The sequence below is a fragment of the Trichomonas vaginalis genome, chromosome II (genome assembly GCF_026262505.1).
Source record: "Trichomonas vaginalis G3 chromosome II, whole genome shotgun sequence".
Lineage (NCBI taxonomy): Eukaryota > Parabasalia > Trichomonadida > Trichomonadidae > Trichomonas > Trichomonas vaginalis.
Window position 1 is genome coordinate 13,527,285 of NC_067204.1, and position 16,960 is coordinate 13,544,244.

At 34.9% G+C, this 16,960-nt stretch overlaps 9 protein-coding genes and 1 pseudogene across 10 annotated transcripts, besides 1 other annotated feature; 4 read left to right on the top strand and 6 right to left on the bottom strand.

Annotated features, from left to right (window-relative positions):
- Nucleotides 1–4,981: part of a mobile genetic element that runs on past the window's edge.
- Nucleotides 350–1,207, bottom strand: TVAGG3_0539670 (uncharacterized protein; the record flags this gene model as incomplete). The annotated part of the gene is made up of 1 exon (XM_051237869.1): nucleotides 350–1,207. The coding sequence occupies one exon, from the start codon at nucleotides 1,205–1,207 to the stop codon at nucleotides 350–352; it is 858 nt and encodes a 285-aa protein (XP_051095693.1).
- Nucleotides 1,260–1,994, bottom strand: TVAGG3_0539680 (uncharacterized protein; the record flags this gene model as incomplete). Its single annotated transcript, XM_051237870.1, has 1 exon — nucleotides 1,260–1,994. The coding sequence occupies one exon, from the start codon at nucleotides 1,992–1,994 to the stop codon at nucleotides 1,260–1,262; it is 735 nt and encodes a 244-aa protein (XP_051095694.1).
- On the bottom strand, nucleotides 2,039–2,623 carry TVAGG3_0539690 (phage tail repeat-like family; the record flags this gene model as incomplete). The annotated part of the gene is made up of 1 exon (XM_051237871.1): nucleotides 2,039–2,623. The coding sequence occupies one exon, from the start codon at nucleotides 2,621–2,623 to the stop codon at nucleotides 2,039–2,041; it is 585 nt and encodes a 194-aa protein (XP_051095695.1).
- Nucleotides 4,982–5,436: 455 nt separating the features above from the next.
- On the top strand, nucleotides 5,437–6,284 carry TVAGG3_0539700 (annotated as a pseudogene). Its single transcript has one exon. A coding segment is annotated over exon 1 (848 nt).
- Nucleotides 6,285–6,288: 4 nt separating this feature from the next.
- Nucleotides 6,289–6,531, bottom strand: TVAGG3_0539710 (serine threonine-protein phosphatase family; the record flags this gene model as incomplete). The annotated part of the gene is made up of 1 exon (XM_001320404.1): nucleotides 6,289–6,531. The coding sequence occupies one exon, from the start codon at nucleotides 6,529–6,531 to the stop codon at nucleotides 6,289–6,291; it is 243 nt and encodes an 80-aa protein (XP_001320439.1).
- Nucleotides 6,532–6,549: 18 nt separating this feature from the next.
- On the bottom strand, nucleotides 6,550–6,912 carry TVAGG3_0539720 (uncharacterized protein; the record flags this gene model as incomplete). The annotated part of the gene is made up of 1 exon (XM_001320403.1): nucleotides 6,550–6,912. One exon carries the CDS (start codon nucleotides 6,910–6,912, stop codon nucleotides 6,550–6,552), a length of 363 nt encoding a protein of 120 aa, XP_001320438.1.
- Nucleotides 6,913–8,251: 1,339 nt separating this feature from the next.
- Nucleotides 8,252–9,348, top strand: TVAGG3_0539730 (NUDIX domain-containing protein; the record flags this gene model as incomplete). Its single annotated transcript, XM_001320402.2, has 1 exon — nucleotides 8,675–9,253. The coding sequence occupies one exon, from the start codon at nucleotides 8,675–8,677 to the stop codon at nucleotides 9,251–9,253; it is 579 nt and encodes a 192-aa protein (XP_001320437.1).
- Nucleotides 9,349–9,833: 485 nt separating this feature from the next.
- Nucleotides 9,834–10,534, top strand: TVAGG3_0539740 (GTPase protein; the record flags this gene model as incomplete). The annotated part of the gene is made up of 1 exon (XM_001320401.1): nucleotides 9,882–10,454. One exon carries the CDS (start codon nucleotides 9,882–9,884, stop codon nucleotides 10,452–10,454), a length of 573 nt encoding a protein of 190 aa, XP_001320436.1.
- Nucleotides 10,535–10,802: 268 nt separating this feature from the next.
- TVAGG3_0539750 (helicase protein) lies at nucleotides 10,803–15,380 on the bottom strand (the record flags this gene model as incomplete). The annotated part of the gene is made up of 1 exon (XM_001320400.2): nucleotides 10,887–15,380. One exon carries the CDS (start codon nucleotides 15,378–15,380, stop codon nucleotides 10,887–10,889), a length of 4,494 nt encoding a protein of 1,497 aa, XP_001320435.1.
- Nucleotides 15,381–15,947: 567 nt separating this feature from the next.
- TVAGG3_0539760 (uncharacterized protein) lies at nucleotides 15,948–16,561 on the top strand (the record flags this gene model as incomplete). Its single annotated transcript, XM_001320399.2, has 1 exon — nucleotides 15,959–16,519. One exon carries the CDS (start codon nucleotides 15,959–15,961, stop codon nucleotides 16,517–16,519), a length of 561 nt encoding a protein of 186 aa, XP_001320434.1.
- Nucleotides 16,562–16,960: the final 399 nt, after the last annotated feature.

Below are 16,960 nucleotides of genomic sequence, written 5' to 3' on the forward strand. Positions count from 1 at the left end.
ACCTACAGTAAACATCTCATTTTAACTCACTTTTTTTCTATCTTAAGGAAATTCATGAAAATTCAACGGGTGAAAAAAGAGGTGAAAAAAGAGGTGAGATCTAACATGCTACCCTAAAATATATTTTTTGGGCTATGTCCCACCGCTTTGCGTCTTTAGGTCAAAAATAAATTGTTTTCATGAGTTTTCTACGATGTTAGAAAAAATGTTAGAAAACGTGTTAGATCTAACATGCTACCCTAAAATATATTTTTCAATACTTTTTTTCTATCTTAAGGAAATTCATGAAAATTCAACGGGTGAAAAAAGAGGTGAGAAAAGAGGTGAGATCTAACATGCTAACATAAACTCACTTTTTCAGCACTTTTCCGTAGTTGTATATGAAAGACAATTCGAGATAAAAGTCATAGTACAATGGTATTATATGTTGCACACCATTTGTTGTGAACCAAACTTGAAAGTCAGAGAAACTGTTACTAGGTGGTTCGTAGAATTTAGAAGCAAAGTCATAAAAGTCCTTACCGATACATAGAAAACCATTGTTGCTTGAACTGAAACTTGCATGGCACATAACATTTTGAGGGTCAAACACGTTTCTATAAACTGTCAAATCTGCTGGTGGAAGTATAAATTTAAATGGACCATCTGGTGGTAATGGTTCGTTCTGGTTTAGTAACCGAAGAAATTGTGCCCAAGAACGTTTGTCTACTTTCCAAAATAAAAACTCTGTATCTCTTGGAGGGTTAATTTCAATCTTTTGAAATGAAACGGTGGAGTTCATCTTGTCATATTCTAGTTTCAGATAGTATGTTCCATTTAGTAAAGAGTCGTATTTTTCTTGAAATTCCCAATAGTATTTGTTCATTTGAGTTTGAAAGTCATTTAGAGTTTTCTCAAGACTTTCGTCTGAACGAACTGTAAAGATTCTCATTTCATCAAATTTGTCTATTAGACCATCAGAACCTTTATACTGCCCATGAAAATATACTGCGAACATAAACGCGTTAGTTCTATTTGAAAACAAAACTCTTCTAAATCCTATTGCCTTTGCATCTGAAGGACTTTGAAGCCAACGAACTGGATAGTCAAACCTGTATGCTCGGGATGAAATTTCTTCATCTGAAATAGTCCTACCAGCATTTGTAAAGATATAGTCTAACGGTTTTGTATCTGCTACTTTTGTTCTTTGTTTTTCAACCTGAAGCATTTAATATATGTAAAAATATATTGTTTTAAAATGGTATGCCATTTCATATTTCTCATCTAACAAACAAGTTTCCCAACGGGAAGTATCCAGCATGTTGTCTGACTGCTTGAGGGTTAGGTTGGTACCATTCGAACTTGACACTTGCAATTCCTTCATTTGCATTCAAAATGTCTGAGTCGGAGTCAACCATTTGTTCTCTCTTTGTAGTCTTGAAAGCGTCAAGAAGTTTTGCGGCTGTTTGTTCATTGCCATGTGCATAGTAAATGTGACCATCCAAATCTGTTATGGTCAATCTGAGATTGTGTCCTTTCTTATTTCCGTCTTGAATTGCAGCAAGTACACCCATGAAGCCTTCTTTGTTCTTTCCTTCGTCAAAGTTTACTGTAAAGGTTCGACCAGATGTAATTTGACTTCTAACTTCACGATACTTTTCATATGCATATCTTGTTCTTTCCATGGGAGCATGACCATCCTCTGCACTACCTTTTTTCCTTCTCAAAGGATGCAATTGTTCGTCATGTTTCCAGTAGAATCTGGCAAAGCCGTCGTGTCCTTCAACTTGAGGTTCACTAACATCGAAAGGCATGTCCATAAGACGTTCTTCTTCTAACCTCTCTAGTCTGTTTGGATAATTTGCACGTGCTGTTTCCAAATCCATTTCGTAGCGAAGACCAGACAATTTGTCATAGACTTTTATGGGTCTTCCCTTCCTATATTTAAAATTCTTCGAAACTCTCCAACCATATCTTTGCAACTCTGCTTTTATTCTAGCAGATTTTCTATCCATTCTATATGGGGGCATTTTTATAAAAATAAAAAAATATTTTTTCTTTACTTTACATAACCGCCTGCTGCCATAAGTCTTTGACGCCAACCCATACCAGCTAATGAAGGTTGACTTGGTTTAGTTTCCAAACTAAACTTTGGTTTTGGTTTATCTTCAGTTTTTGGTTTCTCTTCTTCTATTTGTTTTTCGTCACTTTTCGGTTCCTCTGACTTTACTTCACTTGCAGGAACAGTTGTGTCGTCAACATCTTCATAAATATCATATGCCATTTGTTTTTGTTTTCCTTTCAACTTTTTGTGTTTGTTGTAAAGTTTAGAATATTTCGACTCTAAGTCAATGAGATGTTCTATAATGAACTGTTGGTCAGTGAAGTAAACTTTTCCATCTGTTGTCTCGAAAGCTCCTTCAGACTTCAATATTTTATTTGTGAGAGTCTGTTTCTTTTTTGAGATACTTGCCGTTCCATTTTTATGAAAAGTGACTTTGTAGTTAGAGTTTGTATTTCCAGACCTGGCACTTTCTATTATTGAATTTTTCTCTTCATCTGTAAGTTCTTTGACAGGTTTTGACAATGGTTCTGAACTTTTTGTTTGTGGTGTCAAATCTACCGTTTCAACTTCTTCGGTCATTTCATCTTAGTAAAAAATTTTAGTTTGGTTTGTTTTCAACTGGTTGTTGAGGTTTTTTAAGTCGGTCTAAAACTTCCTGAGGTATAGGAAGAACTTGACAAACACGTTGTGTAACTGCTGGAAGCCGACAAATCCATCTTGAACCCATTTGTCTCAATGCTGTATTGTTCATTTCATCTCAGTAAAAAATTTTACATTCCCCAAGTTTGAGGTGGTTGAGGTTGGTTATTGTTTACCCACTGTTGTGCATGGTTATATCCTCTGTTAAAGAATCTTTCACCTTGGTCCATATAGTGTCCTGCTTGGTTATAGTAGTCATTTGCTTTGTTATAATAGTTTCCTGCTTGTCTTCCTACATTGTCCATCCATCCTTGAAACTTTTCCTCTTGTTTCAGGATTTGGAATAAGATTTGTTGCATCTCGTGCTACATCCCAACCTTTCTGTACAGTTTGTATAATAGGTTGGCTTTCTCTTTAAGTATACCTAATGTACTCAAAATCTTCCTTCCAACTCCAAATACACCTCTGGCTATTGTTCCCACTGCGGGTAAAAATCTGGATGCAACTCCTGCTAACGCGCCAAATAAACCCATTTCTTATGGTTAAAAAATGACGAATTCAAACAAGGACCCCTATGTTTCTAAGGACAAAGAAAGCACTCATGATAAAAATCTTTAGTTCAACACCAAATGCTTGGTTTATGGATATCTTGGAAAACATTCCGAGTATAGAGAAGATGGACCTCCATACTGGCTAATATTTGTTGGTCAAAACACAAGATACTGTGAAGCCATACCATTATGGTCCAAAAATATTTTAGATTGAAAACTGCTTTGACAATATTCGTTGACAAATACCATCCAACAAAACTGACATCTGACTGTGAAAGTTCTTTCAAATCAGACGATATTAAAAACTATCTGCGTTCAAAAATGTAAACCAATATTTCATTGTCGACCAAAACCATTCTGCTCTTGGTGTCATTGACGGTTGTATAAAAATGTTAAGAGACTTAAACCAACCACAAGGTGGTGAAGCAAATGAAATGTCATATGACGACAAATATAGACACTTCTCCATGGCAAAGATGAGACAAGTTTTAAATATTTACAATAACCGTAAACAAAAAGGTTTGGGAAACCACTCCCCCGAAGAAATGAAAAACAACCCTGACTTAGAGAAAGACTATATATTTAATAATTTAGTCAAAAGAGACAAACAAGAAAGAATGCCGGCTTCAAACTTCAGAAAGGTGACAAAGTAAAAATAGAAATACCTAAACGCGACCCATATGAAAATACTATTGACTATGAACCAATGGGAACCCGACAGGTACTCACATTCGTGTTCGTAAAAATAGAAGAAAGTATACAAGAGAATATTATGAAGTTTTAGGCAAACATGGCAAAATGTACAGACTGCAAGCAGAAGATAAAACTACTATTGTCAGACCTCGTTTCAAACTTGTCAAAGTTCAAGGTGGTATACTTTCAAAGACAGTTCCTAACAAATATAAGACAACTCCTGACGAATATGCTAAAGAAGTTGAAAATGACGACTAAGCATTTCTATACCATGCGTAAACTGTCATGTAAGGTGGCATGTAGTCTTTACTTTGTCCCGTTGTTTGCGTATATCCTGAAACGCGATGTATATGGTTTCCTCCTTCCTCAGTGTTACTCAAGTAACAATTTATAGCAAACTGAACGTCGTCTTTAACATCATATCCTTTACCTTTTGTCATTCCTGTCCAATCCCAATATCTATGCTTATGCCAACCATCTCGAGATGTACTTAAATCTATGTAGTGACTGTGTGCAGGTAAATTTGCACCTGAAATCGTTTTACTTCCACCTGTTTCCTTTGAAGAGTTTGCACAATACAAAAACCTGTCGACTATTTGAGTCCACGTACCAAAACCCAGAACTGTTTCTGGTCTGTAGAGTTCATGACGTTATAAATAGAGCCTATAGGATATAATGTTTGAAGTATTTCTGTCTTTAATGTTTGAAGCTCTGTTTTGTCTGCTTTCTTATCTAACATTGTTGGTAGTTCATATGCTTCAAAGTTTCTGGCATGATCTTCGATATTCCTGCAACTGTTATCTAAATTGTTAAGAGTATCTTTTACACTAGTGCTTGGATTCTCTAAAGGTGCACTTGAACCAAGGTCAAAGTTCAATATTATATCATCTGCTGTAAAAGTTGTAAAACTTGTATGTGTATGTCCAACGTCACTTTTCCTGTTTAAGGTTTCTTGTAAGTTTGTAATATTTGCAATGGTATGTGTATGTCCAACGTCACTTTTACTGTTTAAGGTTTCTTGTAAGTTTGTAATATTTGCAATGGTATGTGTATGAGTCTTTTAGAATATTCGTTTTCAGCTCTTGTCACTTCACTTGACATTTTATTGTCAACATATGTTTTGTCTGCTAGTTCAGGATGAGTATGTTTCTTTTGTTGCATAAGCTTTGTTAGCTCTTCTTCTTCTTTTGCTATTGCATCGTCTACATATGTTTTGTCAGCTTTGTTGTCAACATCTGCTTTCAAAAGAAGTTCATTTATAGGTTTCTCGTTTAAAGTTCCTTTTGTTGGATTTATACAGACAGTATGGTTCTTCTTGTCTTGAATAGAAACTCATCTGTCATTGGGTTTAATGTCAGTTTTAAGTTTCCTTCTTTCAATGACTCAGATATCTTAAATAGTTTGAAAAGTTTGTTGTGTTCTTATTTAGAGCTTGTATAATGAGTTGTCGTTGTGTTGTATTTCTCTCATAGACGCTGTTTCATTTGACATTTTTATTCTAGATAAAATATGCTTTCAATAGAAAAAGAAAATTCTAGAGTTGCTACAACTAAACCATTAGATGAACTTTTTACTAATGTAGGTCAAAAGTTTGAGACAGAGACCGTAAAGCATGAAGGCTATCGTTTTTGACTACCCGTTAAGATGGTAAGAGACCCATCCGTCACAAAAGCTATTGCTTTCGTAGAATGAAGTTCATTTCAGAAGCCATACATGGTTTCCCATTTACAGTCGGTTTTGAAAGTTCGATACTATAACAAAGAAAAACGTACGTATGAGAAATTTGAACAGGGAAACTTTTACAAGTGAATTTGCTTGTAAACTTAGAAACAACTCTTCAAGCTTTTCAAGAAAAAATAAACGATATCTATCTCGAATATGCAAAACAGTATAACATTGACGAAAGGAGATACCATCTCGATATTATATATGACAGGAAAAATGCAACTGTTAAAATCAATAGAATAGAAGACCTTGGAGAAAACGTTTATATTTCTACAAAATATAACAACTTGGCATGGTATAGATTTCTGAGGATGTTAAATCAGCCTGCAGAATATCCAGTACACCCGGACTTTTATGAAGTCGAAAACCCTAATGGAACATATGAAAATGTTTTCGACTCAGATGCTATTATCGTTCATGCTTCATTTTCTGGTGCACAAAACTCTTTCTTATGCTTGGCAAATGACTTTTACGAAAAACCTACAAAGTTATACGAACCACCAAGTGGAAGTATTTCAGACTTTCAAGTATGGTTTACTACAGATGGAAGAAAAAGAATAATTCCATTATACCATGCGTTTTACTTAGAACTTAGTTTCATATACAACTACTATCGAACGGTAAAAATATAATTTTTTAATACGGTTGAGGTGTTGGATTTGGTTGCCAACTTGACTGTGGTGCAGGTTCAGGCTGTTGTATAACAGGAGCTTGCTCTTCTGGTTCAGGGTCTTTAGGTATAATACCAACGAACTGACCTACTCTTTTACCAATATTTTTGACACCGTTCCATACTCCTCTTCCGACAGATTTTATTCCATTCCATATACCTCTTCCAACTCTTCTGAAGAAGTTTCCAATACTACTGAAGAAACCCATTTTACTATATGTAAAAATCTAATGTCCACCTAGTCTCTTACGTTTCCTGTTGAGTTCCATAGCATTCTTTAACTGGAGCTCATACATTCTGTTTCTCCTCTGGTAGAAAACATATTCTGGGTCAACTCCTGTGTTTGCGTCATCTGCATAAAGTTGTTTATATCCCACTTCAGGGTTTGTATAAAACTCTTTCCATCTCATATTTGCATACCATGGTGGCAAACCTAACGCAGCGTCATTTGACATGGCAGTTTGCATTTGTACATCTGTTGGCACTTGACCATAGTTTGCCATTGCAGTTTGTATTCTAACTTCATTTGGAATATTCTCTGGGTTTGGTTGTCCAGGTTGCTGTGCATTCGCTAAGTTCTGTGCGTCCATTTAATATTAGATAAAAATATCTCTTACGAGTACATATGCTGAACATTTGCAGACATTGGTTCATCTTCATATTCTCTGTACTTTTCTGCCACGTCAAATAAATAAATGACACAATGGAAAAAACCTAAAACAAGTAGTCCTATTTCAAACCACATTTACTTACTAGTAAAATTTCTTTGTTATGACACTTTCTCCGGTTTATAGGACCTCTCTCATATTCTATATTGTCATATCTAAACTCATAGTCATGTATGTCCTCTAACCATCTCATAACGGTTTCCAAACCACTTTTATCGGATGTAAAGTAAAAGCATGGATGGTTATGTAAAACGTCTAAAGTTTCTAAAGAGTCTCTCAAAGTCCAGTCTACTTGGTATTGAAAATCCCATGTGTTATAGAACGGCGGGTCTACTATAAAGAAAACATTTTCCTTGTTTTTATATTTTTCATACAACTCTGTCCAATGACATCTCACAAACTCTATACCCTCAATATATTTTTCTATGTCCTCTTTGAAAACATTTGTATAGTTAAGATATAAAACATTTGACATAAGTGTTTCAATGTCATGAACTCTTATAGAACCACTATATAATAGTCTAGCAGATATACTATCCCAGTCTATATATTCTGCTTTTTTCAAAACCTCTCTCACAATATTTTTCTTATCTAATGGTATACGTTCCATCTTACCTATAGGTATCTTTTCTTTTAACGCTTTCAATATATTGTTTGTGTCTGGTATATGTTTGAGACGGTCCATATAGTTGTCGAAGTCATTGCATATAATCTTTGAGTCTGGGAATATTGTATGGCACAAATGGGATATATAGAAACTTCCACCGAACAAATCTACAAATGTTAGACCATTCGGTAGTTTCTTAAGTTCTCTCAATAGAATATCTTTACATCTACTCTTATTTCCAAAGAAGGGTAACGGTGGTTTTGTAAAATTCATTTATATATAATAATAAAAATGTTTTTTCCTGAAAAGTGACAGAAAAGGCTTCTCAAAGTATACTTCCTTGGAACGCCTGTAACTTTTCCTGTAGCGACGATAGACCCTTACTTGTCCGGACAAAGTTATACTATTTTGAGTGCTCTACCAAAAATTTTTATGGGCTAGAGGGCGCAACGCGCCTGGAAGCCCCCAGTACCCAAAAAACTTCATTTATACTAAACATCTTCAGGGCTAGAGGGCACGAAGTGCCTGGAGGCCCCACTACCTTTTTTTTTTTTTTTTTTTTTTGAATTATGCAAAATATGACTAAATAATTATAAATTTCAAGTTAAATTTTAATTTTGATAAATAATTTAAATTTCAAAATATCAAGTTCAGTTCGACTATGTATGTAGTAATTCCTCAATAAAGTGCCAAAACCCTATTAAAATATATGAACATTTTCAACATTTTAATGTTTTTATTTAAAAATTTGATGGAATATGAGCTTCAAACAATTATTATGTAAATAAAAATAATTAAATATATGTATTTATTCGTATTACAACCGTAGTAAGTCGATTCTTCCTTTCTTCTACTGAGTTTTGAATTTGATTTCGAATTGTAAAGAGATTCAAAGGGAAAATACTAGCGGAGAAAAACTACCTCCATGAAAGGGTCATAATGGACTCAAGTTGTATTTTTTGATATTTTTTGCTTTTCGAGCAAGGTTGTAAATTCTGAAGTTTACATGATCCTCTCGTGTGCACCCTTAAATAAATTGTCTTTGAAAGGAAAATTATACTAAAATCATTTTAACGTATGACTTCAAAGGAAGCAAACGCAGCTGTAAGGAAGATTATTGAATCATTCAAGCCTCTGTGTGAACAAGAGGAGCAAGATAAAGTCACTACATTGAAATACCTTGACCTTTTTGATAATGTTCTCATTAGAGACAATACATTCGCTCACTTTTCATCATCTTCATTCATTTTCAACAAGGACAGAACAAAAACATTGTTTATTTACCATAATATCTATGATAGCTGGACATGGACTGGTGGCCACAATGATGGTGATCCAGATTTCCTCCATGTCGCTATCAAAGAAGCAAAGGAAGAAACTGGTGTTGATGTAAAGGTTATTTCTAAGGATCCTATTGCTCTCGATATTCTTCCAGTTTGGGGGCATGTCAAACGCGGTCAATGGGTTTCAAGTCATCAGCATATCAATCTTACATATATATTTGAGGCTGATGATTCACAGGAACTCTTTGTAAAACCAGATGAAAACAGTGGCGTCAAATGGGTTCCTGTTGAGGATGTTTGCAAAGTAAGTAATGAAAGAGATATGTATCCTGTTTATAACAAGATCATTGAAAGAGCTCAAAAGATGCTTTGAGCCAATATATTATAATAAATATTTCTATTTTATTTGAATTACACACAACAAAAATTTATCATTACAAAAATGCAATCAAATATTATAAGCTCAGACTTATCTAAAAGATATTTTAAATTTCTGAATTTTTTTTTGTTAGTAAATGACTATTACGATGAATAGGATGAAAGCTTTCATCAATGTAACAACGATTATATCTATTTAACTTCGTTGATTGGGCAGAACTTCTTTAAAATTGCTAAAATTAGAGAAAACAAATAGAAAACCCCATTTATAAACCGTGGAATGACTGAACTGTTATAAGTACAATCTACAATTAAGTAATTTCATATGAAATGTCAAAGTTAAACTAATAAATCGAATCCTATTAGTTTTGATTTTAGCAAATTAGATTTTTTTTGGATCACTGTGTTAAAAACAATGTTCGTAAATCCAGTCGAAAATTACAGTATTAGTCGAAAATGAGATTCAGAAATTAACAATTGAAAATGCAAATCACTTTTCGAAAATCATGCTTAAGAATCGTTATAGATTATATTTACTAACTACTCAGTCAAATAAATTGAGAGGGAGAAGATCACTTTTTGTTGGAATTTGTAAATAGAACTTTACAAATAGCTATTTCTGAATGTCTCCAGATCCTAACAATCACGTTGCTCTTACCTTATTCGGAATGGGCTCAGTAGGAAAAAGCTGCATCTCAATGAGGTTTGTTCAGGGCATTTTTGTTGAAGAATACGAACCAACAATCTCCGAAAATTTTAAAAAAGCATTAACAGTTGACAATTACACATACATGGTTGACATATTCGATACAGCTGGTATGGAGTCAACACCCGCTTTAATTAGACCAACAATTAATCAGACCGATTGCTTCGTCCTTATTTTCGCAATTAACGATAGCGCTTCTTTTGATCAAATTAGAAGTTATCATGATGAAATATCTCGCGTTAAAAATACCGACTCTTTCCCTTGCATTATTGTTGGTAATAAGCAAGATCTTAGCAATGGCCGTCAAATTGAAGAAAAGGAAGCCATTGATCTTGCTAAAGAACTCAAGGCCCTTTATATACCATCTTCTGCGAAAACAGGACAAAATATTCAGAAAATTATGGAGGAAGCAGTAAGAGAAGTTGCCAAGATCAAAAAGCCTGTTGTAGTCCAGAAGAAGAAATGGTACGAAAGCTGTCTTCTTATATAAAATAAATTTGGAATTATTCTATTTTAACAAATTATACCGATTTTTTAAAAATGTAAACATCTAATTTATTGCATATACTCGCTCACAGCTTATATTTCCTTTCTCTTGATTCAACCTCAAACAAATATGAATTTTATTTATTTAATTTACGAATATTGATAGTACTTCAGATAAAAAACTTTTTATTTTCTCAGAAAATCATTTCCTTGGGAACGAAAACTCAAATCTTGGAGTTAATAAAAATTTCGAATTAATTTTTCATCATTTTCGGACTTAATTCTTATGAATTTATTAGTTATAAGTTAAGATAATGAAGTTGTTTAAAAATTTAGTTCAAAATATTATACTTTTTTTATTGATATAACAAAGAAATATAAAAAGAATACAAAATATTTCATAATATAAATAATATATAATAAATACAATAAAAAATTACTGTTGTTGCTTCTCTTGTAAGTCCTCCAACTTGACTAAAGGAATCTTTACCTTGAAAGGTAATGTCGTTGGTTCTTGGATCAAACAAGAGATACTTTCTGCTCCAGGGAGTTTAGAAAGTTCTGCTTTGACGTCTTTATTGACGAGACCAAAGAAGAAATTGCCTTTAATTGAAGGTTTCTTCTGCATCGGATCTTTGCACATGTCCTCAACAATGAGCTTGAAAACGTTGTTTACATCATCAGATTCGTAAACTTGAGGTGGATCAGCATCAATGTTTGTTACTTTGAAGTAAGGCCTATCATTTTGTGACAAGATTTCGCATTTGTAATTCATGTATTCCTTTTGGCTTGGGAATCTATATCTTCTGATTGCTGTGTAGCCAATAGGACAAACATGAGTTTTCTTGACGAAATACCTGTTGTTAAGAATTGCTCCGAGTTCTGTAACTCTTAGATCTTTTGTCTTTACTTTGTATTCACCAGTTGCTTTCGACTTTCTCTCTGTTTTCTCGTGTTTCTTGACTTTGTCGACATCTTTGAATACATAAGTAATTACAGTAATTGCTCTTGCTATTCTTGTTCTTTCTCTGAACAAGAAAACAAATGGACCTTGGTCAGATGGCTTAATTGCTTTGCCTTTTCCAAGTTTTTCTTTCTCTTTTGATGCTGCATCTTCAAATGATTCCAATAACTCAGGAGGAATGTGAGCTCTGAATGGTCCTTGTGGATCAACAATCCAAATGGAAGTTGCTTGTTGTCCGTACATTGCGATGTTCTTGATGAGGGCTAAATCGCATTCCCAGTTCCACCAATCTGGTCCGTTACTGAGTTTAGGAGCTTGTTTAAGGGATTCGATTCTTCTGTGAGATAATTTACGCACAAATCTGTAAATTTTCGCCATTTCTTTGATGGATTGATGGACTTTTCTCACGTCTTTCTTCGAAATCTTTCCTTGTACGCACTTCAATTTGTCGTAAGGAGATAAATCAACGTTGTTATTACCTCCTTCGCCTTCTTCTTTGTTCTGTTCGTCATCAGTAACTGTTGTATTCTCTTGTTCAGCGTTTGAAAGATCGATAATTTGTTGTGCGACTTGTTCAACGGCTCTTGCAGTAACTAAAGTGAGTTTGCAGAACTGGCGCAATCTCTCCCAATCAATCATCTCTCCGTCTTCTGTTTCTGGTGCTCCAATAACACACATTGCTTGGAAAAGTGACAAAACTTCAGAATCATACAAAATTTTTCTTGCCAAAACTGAAGAATGTTTTGTCTTCCATTCCGAAGGCAAAAGTGGCTTGAAATCTTCAGGAACATCGATGTTGAGTTGTTCTTCAGTGAATTCCTTTTCGAGTTGTATATATAGCTCTCTAACTCTCTTTTCCAAAGCGCTTCTTGTTAATGGCCTTGCTTCCATTAATCCGAGCTCTTTGTCTTCAGGAATCGCTGTCAACTCGTGCATTCCGTACTTGTAAACACCTAACATCAATGCGTATTCAGCAACAGGATCTTCCCATGGTGGTAAAATGGCCGGCCATTTATAATCACCTTCTTGAATCAAGAAAAGAATTCTTCTTAATCTGTAGAAGAAAGCGCATCTCAAGTAGATTTTCTCGATTGATTGTTCGACTTCTACACCGTGTTGGCCCAAGAACTTTTCGAGTTCTCCTTGTTCTTCAGGTGGGAATGTAGACATGATTTTATTGATGGCCTGTTTATCATGAGAACTCTTTGATTTATACAAAGAATCAGCAGCCATTAAAATGAGTCTTTCAAAAGGTTTTTCTGTATATCCTTTGTATGTTATTTCAAGAATCGCTCCTTTCATGTCTGTGTCTTTTTCTCCGGACATTATCTCCATTTCGAGTTTAGTTTGTCTGCATCTTCTCATTGTTGGCTGATTGAACTTATCCATTCTCGCTTCTGGTAATATTTCTGCCCAGAAATCAGCAGAATTCATATCCAAAGTATCATTATCTGCTTTGAATTGTGCTGTAGCGAAAACGGAGTCTCCGCCTGCAACGACATCCGCGAAAGTTGTTGTTGCTCTCTTATCCAAGATCTGGTCGATATCAGCAGCAGTGAATTCATCAGCCTGTGTGTTATCATCATTGAAAATGTTGACAACACCGTTTCTCAACATTTCTTCGATTTCCTTCGCTTTCATTGGTTTCTCTTTCGACATGTCTCCGCCATCTAAAACGACATGGTCCAAGCCAAGTTTCTTACTTGCTCGTTCGTACATCTTCTCTTCATATGTAGCGCGAGTAACTAATCTGTAAACTTTGACTTTCTGTGTCTGACCAATTCTGTGGCATCTTGCTTCGGCTTGGATATCGTTTTGCGGATTCCAGTCTGAATCGTAAATGATGACAGTGTTTGCAGCTGTTAGATTGATACCAACACCACCTGCCTTTGTACTCAGAAGGAAAACAAAGGCTTCTGGGTCTTGGTTGAATCTATCAATGGCTGCTTGTCTGTCGTTATCATTTACTGAACCATCAAGACGTTCGTATTTGTATTGGTTCGCTTCCAAAAATATGGAGATGATTCCGAGAACTCTGACCATTTGGGAGAAAATAAGGACTTTGTGGCCTTGTTCTTTTAGTCTTGGAAGGAGTTTGGAAATGAAGACCATTTTACCGGAAGATTCAACTAATCCTTCCAACTCGATTTGATCACGAGATTTGCCTTTATTCGCTGGATCGGCCATTCTTTCCTTGACTTCTGTGTCTTCGGCGTTTTTGAGCAAATACGGGTGATTGCAGACTTTTCTAAGTTGCATGGCAATGTTCTGCAAGTTGTTGGCTGCTGATCCTGTGATTTGTTCTAATAATGTACTGGCGTTTTCACTAAGTAATGCTCTGTAGAACTTTTTCTGTGTCCTTGTCAATTCGACTCTTACAATTGTTTCTTCTTTGGCCGCAATGGATTGTTCGACATCGGACTTCTTTCTACGCAACATTAATGGCTTGATAAGCTTCTGTATGGACTTGACTTGTGCGGAATCAGTCATGTTGCCGTATTTTTCGTTGAATTCTTCGAGAGTGAAGAAATTAGGTTGGTCGATGAAGAGAATATGCAAAAGACCCCAGAGTTCTTCCATGTTGTTCTGAATTGGAGTTCCGGTGAGCATTGTACAATGTTCGAAAGTCAACGTTTCGACTTTCTTGTAGAGCTTGCCTTTGGAGTTCTTCAATTTGTGGGCTTCATCAAAGATAATGTATCTCCACTCGATATCAGCGAAAACATTGAAGTCTTGTAAAACAGTTTCATAATTTGTGACCAAAACATCGAATTGGACGCAGTTTGGTATGATTTTGCCCTTGCTGTTGAGGCAATTGAACTCGGATCTGCGAATAAGTTCTCTGCAATCCGCATTTCCATGGTAAACAATCGTATTTAAGGACGACCATTCTTCGAATTCGTTTCTCCAGTGCGGCAATGTTGAAAGTGGAGCCATTACAAGGAATGGGCCACGTACGTTTTCGTATTTTCTGAGACTTTCAAGCATTGAAACGGTTTGTGCAGTTTTACCAAGACCCATTTCATCGGCAAGGATGTTATTACGCTTGTTGTACCAGCAGAAGCGAAGCCAGTTAAGGCCTTTGAGCTGGTAGTCACGTAATTCGTAATTATGTTTTGATTTCGGAGATTCTTCGAGTTCTTTGAATTCTTTAGCGCTTGGGCGTTTCCAACGTGATGGGATCTTCTTTGGATTAGCGATTTTGAGATGTTCTTGGTATTCTTTAATTTTATCTTTTTCTTTAATTTCTTCGGCCTTTTCCCATGTGGCTTCATCATATTCGAGGCCTTTCCATTTAACGAGGTACTCTAAATCATTATCTTCAAGATCTCCCTTTTCATCAATAATTCGATCGATTTGGAACCAAACTTGGTTAATTTCTTGATCCTCAAATGTAAGAAGGTCTCCAATTGATACAGAAGGAGAAAGAATAAACTTCTGACACTTATTTTCGAACCTTGTAAGTGCATTTTCTCCTCCTTCGAGTTCTTTGATTTCTTTAGCTTTGAGCCATTGGCAATGAATATATGCTTTATCGAGGAATTTAACGTAGTATTCTTGATCATCTTTGTTTTTAGGCGCATCATCTTCTGTATTGTCTTTCTTTCCAAGGATAGACTGAACAATTAACTCGTCTTCTGTTTCCTCCTCGGTTTCTTCTTCTTCATAATACTCTCCTTCACTTGATGATGAATAGTTTTCTTTACCTGATTCATCTGTTGAACCGTAAGCGGACTCGGATGGTGTAGTATCGCTGAATTCTTGTTGTTCATATTCTGATTCTGAGTAATCGAAGGAATTTTTCTTGTTGTTTGCCTTGCCTCTGCCATTTCTACCTTTCTCATTTTCATCAGAGTCGGAATCTGAATAATCTTGAAGTGTGCGGTTCCACATCTGAGTTTCATTATAGTTAACATGCCTCACGCCTCGTTTTGATCTTCTTTCAGCGAGAGATGTGTAACTCATAATTTAAATCTGACCAGAGAAAAATTCAAAACTGACTAGCAAATTTTGGCGCGAAATTTCATTGGAAAATGAGAGCATATTTTTTTGGCGCCAGTTTTATTGATAACAACATAACTGTTAACTATTTTGGTATTCGCTCTATCTTGTTATATGAATTACAATTATGCAGTCCATCATTTCTTCTTGCAGAAAATTTATTTGAATTATTTTCATATTCGGACATCTTATCAATGATTGGTGTAGAATTAGAGCCAACATTAATATTTTATATGACCAACTTACATAAATAAATTGAGCTAAAGAGTGATTTCTAAATCAAGGTTGGACATCGTAAATATTGATTGTATGGTATGAGAACAAAGTAACTTTAGTAGGTATTGATGATGTATTGATAGCCATTCGTTCGATCTTCTCAAGAAATTCAATGGGGATTAGATTTCATATGCATTTCGATGAAAATTCTATAAGAAAAGGCCATAGTTCTGTTGTAGATTAATAAAAGTGCTTTATTTTAGAAATTTTGTTTTCGAAATGCTCGTTTATTATATCAAAAGTAATCTAACCGTTCACAAAGTGCAATGTCTAGACCCAACTTCAGTGAAATGATAGCATCAATTAATGCCGAAGAAAAAAGACTCACAGATGAAAACACGCAGCTCAAGAAAATCCTTCAAATTCAGGACACTTTAATTGAGAAACAACGCAAATTATTGCAAGAAGTATCTCAAACAAGCAATGAATTACTTGAAGTCGAAAATAAGCGTAAGGAAATAAAGGAAAAGCTTTCATCTCAGAAAACAGAGCTTCTTGTTACTTCATCATCTGCCCAACAAGTCAGCACAATTATTCAGAATACTTTGGCAAGCGGACAAGGTTCTCCAGAAATTTCTGAGACACAGTCAGGAAAATTCGCCCTTAAACTCATTGAAGCCATCAGTAGAAGTATTTATCAAATTACAGAGGACTGCATTAAGTCAGAGACATTATCTGTTAGTGCAGACAGGATCCATGCTGCCATCAATGATGCTGATACTGTTATCCAGAAAATCATCGATGCAGGACTTGCAACTGAATCTCAGGAAGATACAATCCGTCGTAACTCATACACAATCTATTCTCTTGTTCAGCCTCAAGAATAAAATATTATTGAATAATGTTGTAGGATTCAATAGAATTAACAACTCGAATTTGAATTTTTTATATCATTTGTAAAGAATAATTTTATATACAAATAGAGCTCAATAAAACTGAGATCGGGATATATATGAATAAGTTTGAAAATCCAAAATTTATTAAATTTTGATCAAATTTGGTACTTCAAGAATTCGGTGCCTTAAACTCATTTGATATTTGATTATGAAATGTGAGCTTTTATTGAAGGAATGATCTTCTCATTACTATTCAATCATAAAATTAGATTATTCAAGTTTGTAGTATCGAGATCCAGAAGGTCTTTCTACTGTAGCAGACAATAATCTCTTTGATGTTCAATAGATATATATCAATATGATAAAATGAGATTTTTAAGTTAATTTAAGAAGTATTTTATAATTTTAAAATTAGAGTTTAATCAAAATATT